Genomic DNA, 13,706 nt, shown 5'->3' with positions numbered 1-13,706 from the left:
TGTCAACAAGTGTTCCTCTGTTAAAGCAGCAAGCTATATTCCACATGTTACTATTCTACAGTGAACTGTCTTATTTTTTTTCCCCCATCTTGTAAGGCTGTTCCCCAGAGAGACGTCTGTAGGATTTATGTGTGTTCATAACCTTGCATAAATTGAGCTCTTCCTTTAGAATACAACGCAATTACTGAAGCTGTTAAAGGTACAGTCCTGTATTTTGTTTGCCAGCAAAATACTGCATTGAGAAACAACACAAATTTCACAGTTATGTTTCTTTAATAATCTTTACAAGGGGAGAAAAGCTAATTCAACATGTTTATGTACTTATGAATGTGAATGAAATAAATAGCAAAAAAAAGAACAACAACCAACCAAAATATGCAAAATAAAGTAGAGTTGCAACTTTGCACCACAGGGTTAAAAAAAGAAGAAAGGAGCGGGAATGAAACTGCCATGGATGAGGAATCTTGGTTGTAGCGGAAGTCTCGGTTGAGAATGACACACACGCACACATGCAGCGAGAGAAGCAAAGGAACAAAGAAGGAGACCGCACATGTCCTCACTGAGAGGACGCCGATAAATACAGACCCAACTGCAACACTTCACCTGAAATATGTGTCACAATGCTGCCTTTACCAAAATCTAATTTACATGTCACATTTTAAAAGTGGTCACAAATTGCTAACAAAAGCCTGAATCTGCAACACTGTACAACCACTGCAAAGTGTCAGAAATTGCCAGACTCAGAGTTCAACAAACACTCAGACCGTGTATGGCAAATGTACTGCAGCTCCTGCATGGAGGGAAAGCTGTGCATTTGCGGGGGATAAGTTATAATGTCACATGGCTTTTACAGTCTGAACAGACCTTAAAGTTTAACCTGATACCCGGCTGACCAGCAGTATTTCATTGTTTAAGTATGCCTATTACCACAGCTATCAGTGACGTCACGGTGTACTGACACATCCTGAAGTACACTTCTACATCACTGCAACAAACTGATGGGTTAAAGAGATAGTTTTTTTGAAGTGTATGGGGTTAGTAAGTTGTATGGGGTCTTTATCCACAGCCAATGTATTGCATACAGTAGATGTCTGTCGGCATAGCTGCAGTTTTGAAAAGCTATAGTACTGCCGACATGAATGCTAAGCAATGTACTGCCGTTAATGAGGTCAGCAATAACACAAAATATATCCGCCTAAAAAAAGTCTGTTATAGTGTATGCTATATTGAGAATAACTTCCACGCTTTATCTTGTCATCAGACAGCTCGTTCTGACAGCCTTAGCTCCCCATCTTTGCTCCCATAAAAGCCACCAGACTCCAAAGACAAAAACACACAGCTTGATGAACATTGGAGCTGCTGGTTTACCGCTGCTTGCATCAGTTAGTTAGTGTTAATGTGTGACTTTGGTGAATTCAAATTAACCATTTTAAATGCCAAAGTTACACAATAACACAAACAAATAACTGATTGAGGCAGCAGTAGACCAGCAACCCCGATTTTTGTCAGTGATGACAAATAACTGGTCGTCTTTGTGGAGTCTGGCTTTAAAGAGTGCAATATAACAGCCTCCATCAGAAATGGCTGTCTGATATTAAGACAAAAAAGTGAAAATATTCTGAGTACAGTTTAAAATTAGATTTTTAGAGTGGGACTTTTAGGCTATTTACACAGCAACGGTTCTTGATTAAACGTTAAACTTTTGTCCCAGTTTGGCCTTTCGTTCACAACGCAAACTTTTGAAACAGGGTCCAGGAGTGTAATCTTTTAAAAATGCAACCCATTCTGGCATTGTGTAAACTGGCTATGCATGGATCCTTTGAGAACGGTGACGTCAAGGCAGCGCATGTGCATTGTGTTCTTCTATGGCGTGTCATTACAAAGTTACACCGCTAAACTACTGGCCTTGCATGTATACTACAGCGTTTTCGACTGTTTTTGCATTTTCGGTTGTTTTCACAATGTTATCATATGAATGTGTTTTTTTAATGCAGAGGAAAGACTTTTCAGTTTTTAGTAGGGCCATTCTCATCTAAATGTGGCCTAAAATATATTTTGCTGCTGTCATGTCCGACTCCATCTTGCTTTTACAAACTGAGGGCGTGCCGATCATCATCTTCTGTATGCAATACACTGAATATAGATAAGCACCTCTTACAACCCTACTTCAAATGATAACAAATATCCCTTAACATGACTGTAGTGCAGTAAAGATTTTCAGTTTACGTTAAGTTGCTCTTTGAGGGTATAAAAAGTAAAAGCAGTAAGAGCAGCTTCTTTTTACATTATCATTAAGATAAAATTTGCTCTTCACACTTCTTCACTGTTCTGGCAGAGAGATACAGACATATACGATGTTGTGGAAACAAACAAATATGAATAAGAAATAATGCTGACTCTAGATTCTGGAAATAATTTTGAATCATTACAACAGGACCCCAGCTGCTCATACGTGAATGTTATCCCTTAGCCTGTATAGTTGCCCTTGGAGTAGCATGTTGATATCATTTATTAGGTCACATGACTGCTGACACTCACCGAAGTGTCAAACAGGTCATCTTTGCAAAATGTAGAAGGCACCAAGCAGTAGAGTTGAGATGGCATGTAAGTATAATGACAAATACTTCAAGTAAAGTGTTACATCAGTCTAAACTGGAACAAAACATTAAAGCTGCAACAATTAATAATCTATTGTAAACAAATAAATAAGTTTCATTAAAAAAAAAAATCCTTCAGAAATACAAAAACTGGCCAAAGGAATAAAGAGACACAGCAACAAATGACTCTAACTTTTAAAAGGTGGAGGTATCTGTGTGCTTTAGTTTGTTTTATGGACAACGATGAAAGCTGAAAGAGAGCAGCTCAATGATAACCCCGATTTACTGCACGGACAGTTTTACAGTTTTATGTTTAGTAAGCTTCACTGGTGCTGCCGACCATTAACAGAATGAATAAATTCATTCTACGCCTGGAAATATGATAAAACTCTATCTTCACAATACCGACAAAGCACCATGATGTTGAATTCAATAGCACCTTATCATAATGAATATTGATATGATGATCAATTGCATTTTAAAGTTGCTGTTTTTGTTCATGTGTTCATCCAAAGTGCCCCTCATTTCGATCAACAAACTGTCATTTTGTAACATTCGACAAAAACAACTGCCACGCCCAATGGCTTGATTGTGTATAAAGTAAGAACCAGGTAAAACGATGCATGAATGGTAATTACAGTGTAGTTTATAAGATATTTATGCCTGTTTTCCTATGTGATACAGACTACATCATATATTGTACAATATATTTTATCGAAACTAACAATTAATATCTTAAGATAAATTATTTCCTATAATCCTTATTTTGCAATCATCCTGCATTTTGAGGCAGCTAATTTTAATGTGGTTTTTGGGATATTGTTTTTTATATGTATTTGTATCTTTTGTTTACAAGGTTTATTTGCTTTTGTGACAATGTACATGATTTAGAATAGTTTAACCTGAAAGAGATGAAGCCATTCTAAATTGCATTTCAGCTTCTAGTAAAAAAAAAAAAAAGACATTATCAAAAATACTAATGAAACATGTTTTGAAAATATTTTCCTCTGTACAAACTGTATTTTCTCTTGGAGAGATACAAGAGGCCTGACCAATAGCACCAGCAAAAATATTAAATAGAATATTCAGTAACGAAATCTAGCTACTTGAAAAATAAAATCATACTGTACAAAGATACACACTGAAAATACACTGACAGTCATTTGTTGCTGTTCAATAAAGGTCATAATATTAACTCTTATACACAAATATACACTTGTGTACTTCGGATACAGGGTGAAGACAGCAATAACAACACAGAACATTTACTTCACGCCTCATATATGAAATAAATATGTTCTTGAGTTATGCCTCGACAAATATATGGCATTGTTGGATAACACTGTCCTGATTTATAGGTCTTAATTTGGAGCATGGCTCAAAATGGGATCCATGTGTTTTTAATGATCCCCTAAGTGGAGCAGCATTGTGTTTTTGTGTATTTTTTTTCTTGATTCTAATCAGCACCATGCCACTGCAGGGCCCATCTGGGTGGGCTGGAGTTGGCTAGCCAACAGTGGCACTTGATACCCAGCGCTCACTCCAGGATCTACTACAGTGTTAGGCTTAAAAACACACTCAGTACACACGTCTGAAGTCATTTTAGCACACAGCATGTCTACTCACAGTGACGCACCCTCAGTGAGGAAGCTAAATGTTGGAGGAAAATGAGTTAGTACTATCGTACCGGCTTCCATGGTCGGCGATGCCAGGATGCAGAGCCTGGGCAGGGCTGCAGGTTGCACTGCTCCATGTCAGGCGGCTTGTCCAGGATGTCGCAGTTGTAGTCGTTGAGCCTCTGGCCATTGGGCCTTTGACAGACCACCAGGCGAGTCCTCCTTCCCCCACCGCAGGTCTGGGTGCACTGAGGTTAGCAAACAAAAAACAGTGTTTAATAATTATGTTACATTATAACTGCGTGTCTTATAATTTGTTTCAGTGGGGCTCTCCTGAACTGTTTCAGCTCTGACTTTCCAACAGCAGTTGAAGATTTAGACTGAACGAATGCTTGTCTTTTGTATAACACGCGATAAGAGACAGACAGACGTACAGACAGAGACATAACAGATGATAAGTACGAAACACAAAAAGCATTGTGGGAAAAGTAGCAAGGTTTACAATGAGTGAGTGAAAGAGACCTCACCTCTCCCCAAACACCGTAGTTCCACAGAGGACAGGGTCCAGAGTCGCAGCTCTTAGACTCGGCGGGTTTGACCCTCTCATCGCAGTAGCTGTTGCTGCGTCCATCAGCGTCCTGACAGACCACCACTCGCCTCTGAAAGCCTCCCGCACACGTACTGGAACACTGCAGAGCAGACAGTGTGTCAGTGAGGACTACCACACATGCACACACACAAAGTGCAACAGATATAAGTGAATAATTAAACTGTGTTAGTTAGATGAAGGGAATGGATGGAATGGACATACATATATGTATTTGTTTTGACATGTATATATTACTTCTTAGCTGTGTTAAATATTCTAAACTCAACCATCATCTAATAATTTTTTCTAATCGTTTTTGATGCCAAATTTTCAGCCAACATAGATGTAAGGTCCTTATTTTTTTAACTTTGGCCTTCCACCTTTTGGATATAAAACAATGTCACTTCGTTTTTTTTCCTATTAGAAGTTGACGTTTGCGCCAAATTTGAGCAATTTCCCTGTTTGCCTTCTTGCAATATGTATTCACAAGAATGAGATGGACATGAGCCACAGTGCCTTGACCTTTGACCACCAAAATCTAATGAGGTCATCTTTGAGTCCAAGTGAATTTAGTCTAACCAAGACCAAAGCCAGCTACACTGCCCAAAATGACGAAGCTGGGAAACATCAGTCCATGAAGGACAGTCTCAAACACTGAACAACACGGTCTTGAACAGAGCAGTAGGTGCACTCTGCATCCAATTAAAATGACACATCCCCACTGTCAACGGGAGTGAGCACATTCACTGCTCTTTATTTGTGAGGGAGGACAGAACAGAGTGAGCCTGAACAGCAGCGCCTCCAGTCAAGTTCATTATGTGAGACTGAACAGTGTACTGGGATGAATAACTATGCTGGGGGGAGGTGGAGGGTCAAAAAATAAAGTTAAAAAACAAGATAAAACCCTAGGAAACCTTTATGTTCTTCTAAAAAACTTAAAATATATCTCTTAAACAGAGTTTCACGGTAGAGTAACCAGGTCTTTTGATGGAGTTTAACAGCCATCTATTAACTGACTTGTGCTTTTTAGATAAATGAAAACAGGCCAACATTGGGCTAAATTTTGTCAATTATTCTCAGATTTCTCTTTAAAGCAATACACTGTGCTTTCACTTGAGGTGTGCCTAGTTTTACGAAAATAGAGCCAAAACAAATATGCAAACATAAGCACAAACTTAGGGTGAAAGACAAGAAAATGGCTCCAGAGATTTAATCAACTAAAAGCGAAGGCTCCTGTGCATCTAGAAGCGGCTGTGAGCGATATCAATAGTAAGAATCACGCATTATTACTTTAACTCATGTGCAACCTATTAATACTTTAGTCTAGTTTGCACCCCCACCATTTGAAGCCAAAAAAGCTTTATGATTTCTTGTGATAAAGTATACTCTGGTTACATAAGGGACAATTTCATGGCAGAAGTGAATCCAAAATAGCACCATGTCCACAAAACTACACACAGGAGCCAAACCCCCAACTGCACCAATGCACTTATTTTGTCTAATGCAGATTCCTTGCAGATGCAGGGACACTAACTAACCAACTAGCATTAGGAGCCAGAACTGAACCACTTGGGTTTGTTTTTGCTCAATGAATTTCAGGCTAAGAACCGACACTTTACCTTCAGTTACCTTTGAATTTTTCTTGGTTAAACAGCTATAGTCCTGAGTCTCTCTCTCTCTCTCTCTCGCTCTCTCTGTCTCTCTCTCTCTCTCTCTCTCTCTCTCTATATATATATATAGAGAGAGAGAGAGAGAGAGAAAGAGAGAGAGACGTAGATATAGATAGATGATGTATGCCTTGCAGTCTTGGTGTTGCTTGCTAAGACCTTTACCATGTATGGACCTCTGCTCTGAGAACATCTGCTATCTACAAGTAGATGTGTTCATAGCATGTGTTTACACACACATACATACATACACACACACACACACACACACACACAGGTCTTCATGACTCATGACAACATGGTATACATACTATGTAAAAGGCTGGCTATACGTAAAAACATTTAAATCTCCATTTCTTTCTTTCTTATGAAGGACATATATATATATATATATATATATATATATATATATATATATATATATTCCAATGAGGAATATAAATCAGGCTTGATAAGAAGATCTTAACTGGTAGTAAATTATGCAAATTCAGACTGGAATTTAAAGTTAATCTTAACAAGACAAAATTCCTCTGCACGACCCTAACTACCCAAAGATCACATGCTAAACATACTGCGCCCCAAGGTCCCGTCCTCCACTGGTTGTCTGCTGAGGGCACATTCCAGCTGCTGTGCCCAGGATGGCGTCCTGGGTCCTGGGGATATCCGTAGGGCTGGTCATTGATGCGCTGACGGTGGTAGATTGAGGAGCAGGGTAAAGCGGTACAATCCTGTTCCATTGCAGGCTTCTCATCAGGGTCACAGAACGACTGGTCCACTGGCTGGTGGTAGTTGGAGCAAACCACCTGTCTGGTTGTTCTTCCAGCGCCACACGTCACTGAACACTGGGGACCATGGGGGGAGAAAAGGTGTTAAAAAAGGTGTTAAAAAGTATAGTGAGGAATCAGGACCATCAATTTCACAAGCAACAATTATTATTATATTATTATTTAACCAATTAAATGACAATTTAGTCTTAAAAAAAGAATTCTTATTGTCCTCTAAATCTGCCTCTTAAGAGATTTTTCTAGGAGAGTTTTCCAGCTTCTAAATCAGCCCAAGGATTCAGGACTGTTGTGTGCATTGATTGCTTCCATGTTTTGCTTCATGATGTTAAGCCTGTCATGTGAAGCTCTGTTAATCTGTCGCTGTGAATACAATGGGATTAAAAATCAACCTAATATGACATGAATTTAAGCAACTTAAGACTTTGTCCTTAGAGAAATTTCTTTTGGGATATCATATTTAAAAGGACTTCATTTTGCATGATGAAAAGATCATGACAGTGTCTGATAATCATCCCTGGCTCCTTAACTGCCAGTTAAACAATCCCACCGCTGGTGTTTTAGTGACATCATAAAGGCTTTTGGCTCTCGCGCCATGCTGACATTCACAAATCAATACTTCACTGTCCAAGATCACAGCAGTACCAAATGCCCATTTGGTTCCAGGGTGATTTTAACATTGTGGAAAAAACAAACTAAGTGATTACTGAAAGTCTTTGGAATGGAAAACATCTGCATTGATTGGACACAGTGTTGGATGTTTTACTCACAGGAGACCACTCCCCGGCCCGCCATTGGCCACAGGGACTGAAGCAGGCGGAGGACTCGGGAGGCCGGGGCAAGTGGGCACAGTGTGACTCGTCGGCCACTCCTCCCTGGGCATCTCTGCAGCTGACATAACGCGCCCGCTTCCCCTTGCCACAGGACACCGAGCACTGGAGGGCAGGCAGATACAAGCAGAGCTGCGATAAATATTTGTCTTTGAAAATGTTTGTATCATGTGGTTTTAAAGTGATGCCATTAGGTGCATTCTACTTTTCCTGGCTCAAAATGGTCATGAGGTAGAGTGCCCCTGTTTAGAAAACGAGCCACAAAATTGACTGGTTTCAAGTGCCATGTAAGCTGTGCCATACAAACTTGCCACCCACAATGGTAATGAGAGCATACTATATACTGTATACAATATATATCACGTATCTATGGGTCCATGATACCTGTAATAAACATATAATTACCCAGTCATTGTATAGCAGAAATTGGCATTGGTAAGCTGCAATTATGTGCAATTTGAAGTTCCTAGATGGCCCCTTGTTTCTTATGAAAGGTTATAAAATGAGTCTAAAAAATTCCTTATGATTTGATTCATCAGTTTCTTTTCAATCAGAGGATTTCCACAAAAAAACACAATTTATGAAAGTTGTATTTTCTTTTCATTTTTTTTTGCTAGAGCTGACAAATAGTAATACTTGTTTAATGGGACAGTTCACCCCCAAATGAGTAATGCATACATATTAGTCTGGATTGTTTTGGTGTTAGCTGCTGGGTTTTAGAGACAAAAGATGCCTTTCTTCTCTCCAATGTAATGAAACAAGATGGCACTCAGTTTGTGCTGCTCAATGCACCAAAAAAATACATTTGGAAAACTCAACAGCTATGTCTCTTTCCAGATAATAACCATAACAATAAAGATAATCCACAGAACATGTTGTGAGACGTTCCATGAAGGAAATATTTCTGGTCAACCAAATTACACCCGCCAGCCGTTTGACCCAGTATGCTGCTCGTGGCAGCACAAGATGTTATCAACAATGGCGTCCTCCTCAGCTGGGTTGTAACTTTAGCTAGCACAGTGGTGCTAGGTGAGCTAGCAACAGATGCATGCTTTCTTCTGCGCTGTGATATGGTTGGCAACTGTAGTTCAGTGAAAAGAAAATAGTTCCTAAATGAAACTGCTCAAAACATAATGGATGCATATAAGCCAAATAATAAATAAATCAAAGTAATCTCCAGGTTTTTTGAAAGTATTATGGAATGTAAAGGCAATTCAGCAATTTGTGCTGAAATCATACTGTCTTGTACTTTTGTCATATTTCCCCAGTAACATCAAAGAACGACCGATACTTATTTAAGCTACTCCTTACAGCAGCTCACAAAGCCATAACGAGAAGTAAAACCTGAACCTCCAAAGAAGAACCAATGGCTTGATATTATACAGGAAATAGGGACTATGGAAAGATTGACTTTTGTGCTAGATTTGAGGGAAGATTTGTTTGTAAAGAGATGGCAGAAGTGGAGACTCTACTTAGAGAAAGTATAAGGATAATGGCCCAAATCGTGTGTTAACATTGTATGTTTAAGAAAGCTATTGGAAATGTACTTTTTTATTTTTAAATTATTATTATCATTCTCTCACTAGTTCTGTGTTTTATTTTTTATTTTTATTATTTTTGTTTGTTTTTCTTTCTCTCCTTTTTTCCCTTTCATCAAATTAATTGTATTACAAGCCAGTCAACATTTGTAACTTTATATGTTACTGTGTATTCTTGTTTCATTTTGAAAACTAAATAAAATTAGAAGTGATAAAAAAAAAAGAAACTGCTCACAACAAAGTCTGTGGATTTTACTTGAGTAACTGGGTCATGATTTCTAGAAAACTTTTCAGTTTTTTTAAACAGTACAAGCTGAGTACCACCTAGTTTTATTACAGTAGAGAGAAAGCAGATGTCGCTCTGGCCGGTATGTCCGACACTCAGCAACTTACACCAAAACAGTCTATACTGAACATTTTGCTTGTTTGTGGCGGAGAATGTTTTGCAGCTCAGTAATCCTTCCTGTCATGTGTTCATGTTGGAAAAAATAACAGACATTTCTTTGATTGTAATTGATAACACTTTTGTGAATTCTTTACCTGCTGTCACAAATAAAGGTATTTATGTTTTTTTTTCTCTACTGTTGCTGGTGTCCTCAAATGACTCCCTGATCAACTTTCACCTGCTTGCACTTTATATCTGTACCACTGCCATCTCTGCGGGACATCGCAGTAAATATTTCTAAGGGGATGAATACCTAATGCAATCAAATGGCTCCAGCTCAAACAGGCACGTTAATATCCTTCTCATATCAATGACTCTCTAGAGAGGATGGCAGTTCCGCTGCTCGGGGGAATGCATGTGTGTGTATGTGTGCATGTGGTGTGTGTTTAATGCTGGTGTGTCCGCAGGACCACACTGGCGCTGGACTCTTTGACATGTGAGCTCACACCGGCTTTCAGATTGACAGACGGGGTTCAATCTTAGAAACCGTAGACTCGTGTTTAGATGAAATCTGGTTTTCATTTGTGACGAGTAACAATGCAAACTATCAGAGAGACAGAGGGGCCTCTCAACTCAGACAGTGGAGCCTGTGTGTGTGTCCGTATGTTTGTGTGAGCATGTGGATGCAGCAGGGGGTAAAAGAGACAATGCCAAAGAGGATCATAGTCCTGTACATTATGTACTGTCTGAAGGAATGTTGGGGTATACAATAAAGTTTAACATGTCAACCTAATGTTTGCAAACACCCATGCAGGAGACCCATCATTACTGGAGTGTGGTTTTCTTCAGCTAAACACACAAAAACATGCATGTACAAAAACTATTTCATCAGCATTATCATTTTTCATTCTTTGACACAGGTAAGTCTAATTCCAGAGCCCAGCAAATCATTTCCCTCAAGCTACACACATTTGTTTACCATTTAGCAACAACTGAATCACTTTTGTATATTCTTTGGACTGCATTAGGTAAACCCACGAAGTATAATGTGCTCCAGTAGACCCAATAAACCCATTTTGTTTCCTTACCGCAGTCCAGGAGCCATATCTCCACTGAGTCAGGAGCTGAGCCGAGTTGTCAGGACGAGGTGTGCTTTGCACCGGAGAGGCCCAGGCACACGCCGGCATTTCACAGTCCTACAAAACAAACATATATAAATCAGTAAAACAAGTCATTATTGTGAGGAATGACCTTTCAGTCTCCTATCTGGAGACTGAAAGGTCATCAGTTCAACTCTGCCTCCATTGGTGTGTCCATCAGTGTCTCAGAGCTCTTATGCAATACATTTAAACCACTCAGCTGAGAGAGTGCTGCAGCCTTATGGTCTGTGTCCGCCTTGACACTGATTTGAACTTTGGGTCAGAGCAGATCAACAAATGTTAAGAGAAGGTGCTGATGTTAACTAGCTCACAACTTCAATTATATGAAAAAAAAACATGCTTGATTTCGGAGCATTGTCAAAGAGTGAATACTTTGCGTTTTAGTGGATTTGCATTTAACCAATCAACAGATGATTGAAAAGACTTACTGTATCCTTTGCTTAAACACTGAAATAACTGCATGCATGTAAGTTGCTGAATCATGCTTGATTTTTGATCGCACGTGGTTTAAATCATTGCTCAAAATGAATGGGAAGCGAGGGGCAACAAGTTGGCTCTGCTCCTCTTTCTCATCCTTCAGCCACCTAATTTGTCCTGGAGCTGTCGGGCTCTCTCATCCCTCAGTGAATGTTGTCAGGCTAAAATCTCACTACAGAAATGATGTCAGTGAGTTTTAAAGCTGCACTAATCAATATTTTTATGTTCACAATGGATCAAATGACTATGTGTAATGTGAAAGTTGTCACTCACAGTGATGGACCCATTGAAAATTATCACCTCACTGTAGTTCTTGCTTAGCTCTATGAAGCATTTTAACATCCCACTGTTTTGGTTTTCCAGCCCTCAGCTTTACTGTTTGGTTCAGTCTTTACAGCTCTCATCACCCTTCAGCTGCAACAGGAAGCTGTTTTTACTTAAAAAGTTCTGATAAACCTACTGGATGCTCACTGCACAGAGAGATAAAGTCTGCAACTAGCTGGTGAGAATAGTAAAGTTCTTTGTAGCAGTGCATCTTAAGTGCAAGACATTTCCCTCATGACTAACTGAGAGCCTAAAACAGAGCTAAACAGAAAGTGAATTTCAGATTCACAGCAAAATTTATTAGCATTGATCTGTTGTTGTGACCAGAGACATGACTTCAAATGAATGCTTATGTTGCTCTGTGTTGGCTGGATGGCTTAAATGATACAGACCAATGCTGTCTTTACCTGGTGTTAACCACTGCCCCAAAAGTAGCCAAAAAAATCACTTAACGCTGTTTTAAGTTAGAAGTGGTACTATCTTGTATGATTGATTTAGAAGTAAAATCAACCACACATGCTACATCCCTCAGCTCAACAAGGATCCAATTTGGCATGTCTGGTTACAGGATGATCCTCATTATTGTAAACCGTGATTTCAATCTTATTGGACACATTATATTAGGGTAATAACCTTTAATTTAGATACACTTTGTAAAAATCTGAGCAGTGGAATTTCTCTAAAACCAACTTACTAAACCCTGTTTCTTGTCTTCGTCCTGACCTCAGATGATGCACATTACATTTAAATTTAATCATGCTGTTTAATGCCTTGCATTATATTTTGCTCTTTTAGTCCAAGAGAAAGTCGCAAAGTCTGAGACAAATTAAAGTGAACCTTAAATGTTAAACTTTTGGTTATTTGAGCAGTTTAGACAGTATATAAGCAGTTATCAACTGTTTGTATGTACCTGACTGTCTCTGGGCCTCGCTGCAGCATTGCACTCTCTGTCGTCTACCGTGTCACCGTAGTTCCCCGACACACACCTAACAGCTCTCATCTGGTAGCCATGGCCACAGGTAGCCGCACACTGAAAGACAAAATCACACACATACATACACACACATTAAAAGAAGAAAAGAGAAGACGAGTCAGCTGCAATGCTATCTCAAACTCGATCAAAGTACGTCAAGGTTGATATCTTGGACCTCTGTCAGGATTCAGTTAAGCAGAGCCTGGGTAGCACTCTGACAGGCATGCACGCACTCATGTGGACACATGCACCCACATACACATCCACAGTCTCAACTCGACCCTTTACCCAATTCTTAACTCACATAGGAGGCGATCCGATTGTGTTCAGGTACAACATGAGAGCAGAGGAAGTGCCACAGGATACGTTTATTTGAGCAGCAAATTATGATTACTCAGGCATTAACGAGCCAATATATTCCAGCTCTGTAAATACCACCATCTGACTTCATACAAACACGTGTGGGAGGGCATTAAATCCAAATGTATAAACCAGACTGTGAATGGCCAAAGACATCCATTCATGCATGTTTTATTCAATTTGTGCTAACCTAACGGGGCTAAATCTACACAGAAACACTTGGAAACTTCGAAATCGGAATGCAGAGGTAGGTGTGTATGTGTGTGCATGTGTGTGTGAGTGTGTGTGCACACTGTGGGTCAGGTTTAGTCTGACAGGATATGAGGGCAAAGTGAAAGCACCATGGAGGAAATGGCAGCTGGAGTCGGAGCACACTCCTGCGTAACTTGTCGGTATATCAGATTGCAC

General features: G+C 39.5%; 1 protein-coding gene across 3 annotated transcripts in view; it reads right to left on the bottom strand.

The window, feature by feature from the left end:
• Window positions 1-13,706, bottom strand: part of LOC121950377 (A disintegrin and metalloproteinase with thrombospondin motifs 20) — a 156,281-nt gene that overhangs the window by 27,957 nt on the left and 114,618 nt on the right. For all 3 annotated transcript variants that reach the window (XM_088080363.1, XM_042496359.2, XM_088080364.1), the window contains 6 exons: window positions 12,876-12,995; window positions 11,093-11,200; window positions 8,022-8,186; window positions 7,042-7,311; window positions 4,741-4,902; window positions 4,285-4,461 (listed from right to left, as the gene is read on the bottom strand). In XM_088080363.1, coding sequence (XP_087936489.1) covers window positions 4,285-4,461; window positions 4,741-4,902; window positions 7,042-7,311; window positions 8,022-8,186; window positions 11,093-11,200; window positions 12,876-12,995 — 1,002 coding nt within the window. The remainder of the gene's footprint in view (window positions 1-4,284; window positions 4,462-4,740; window positions 4,903-7,041; window positions 7,312-8,021; window positions 8,187-11,092; window positions 11,201-12,875; window positions 12,996-13,706) is intronic.

The sequence above is a fragment of the Plectropomus leopardus genome, chromosome 7 (assembly GCF_026936395.1).
Source record: "Plectropomus leopardus strain MGB_pleo_1.0 chromosome 7, ASM2693639v1, whole genome shotgun sequence".
In the NCBI taxonomy this organism is placed as follows: Eukaryota; Metazoa; Chordata; class Actinopteri; order Perciformes; family Serranidae; genus Plectropomus; species Plectropomus leopardus.
This window is presented reverse-complemented; position numbering and strand designations above follow the sequence as displayed.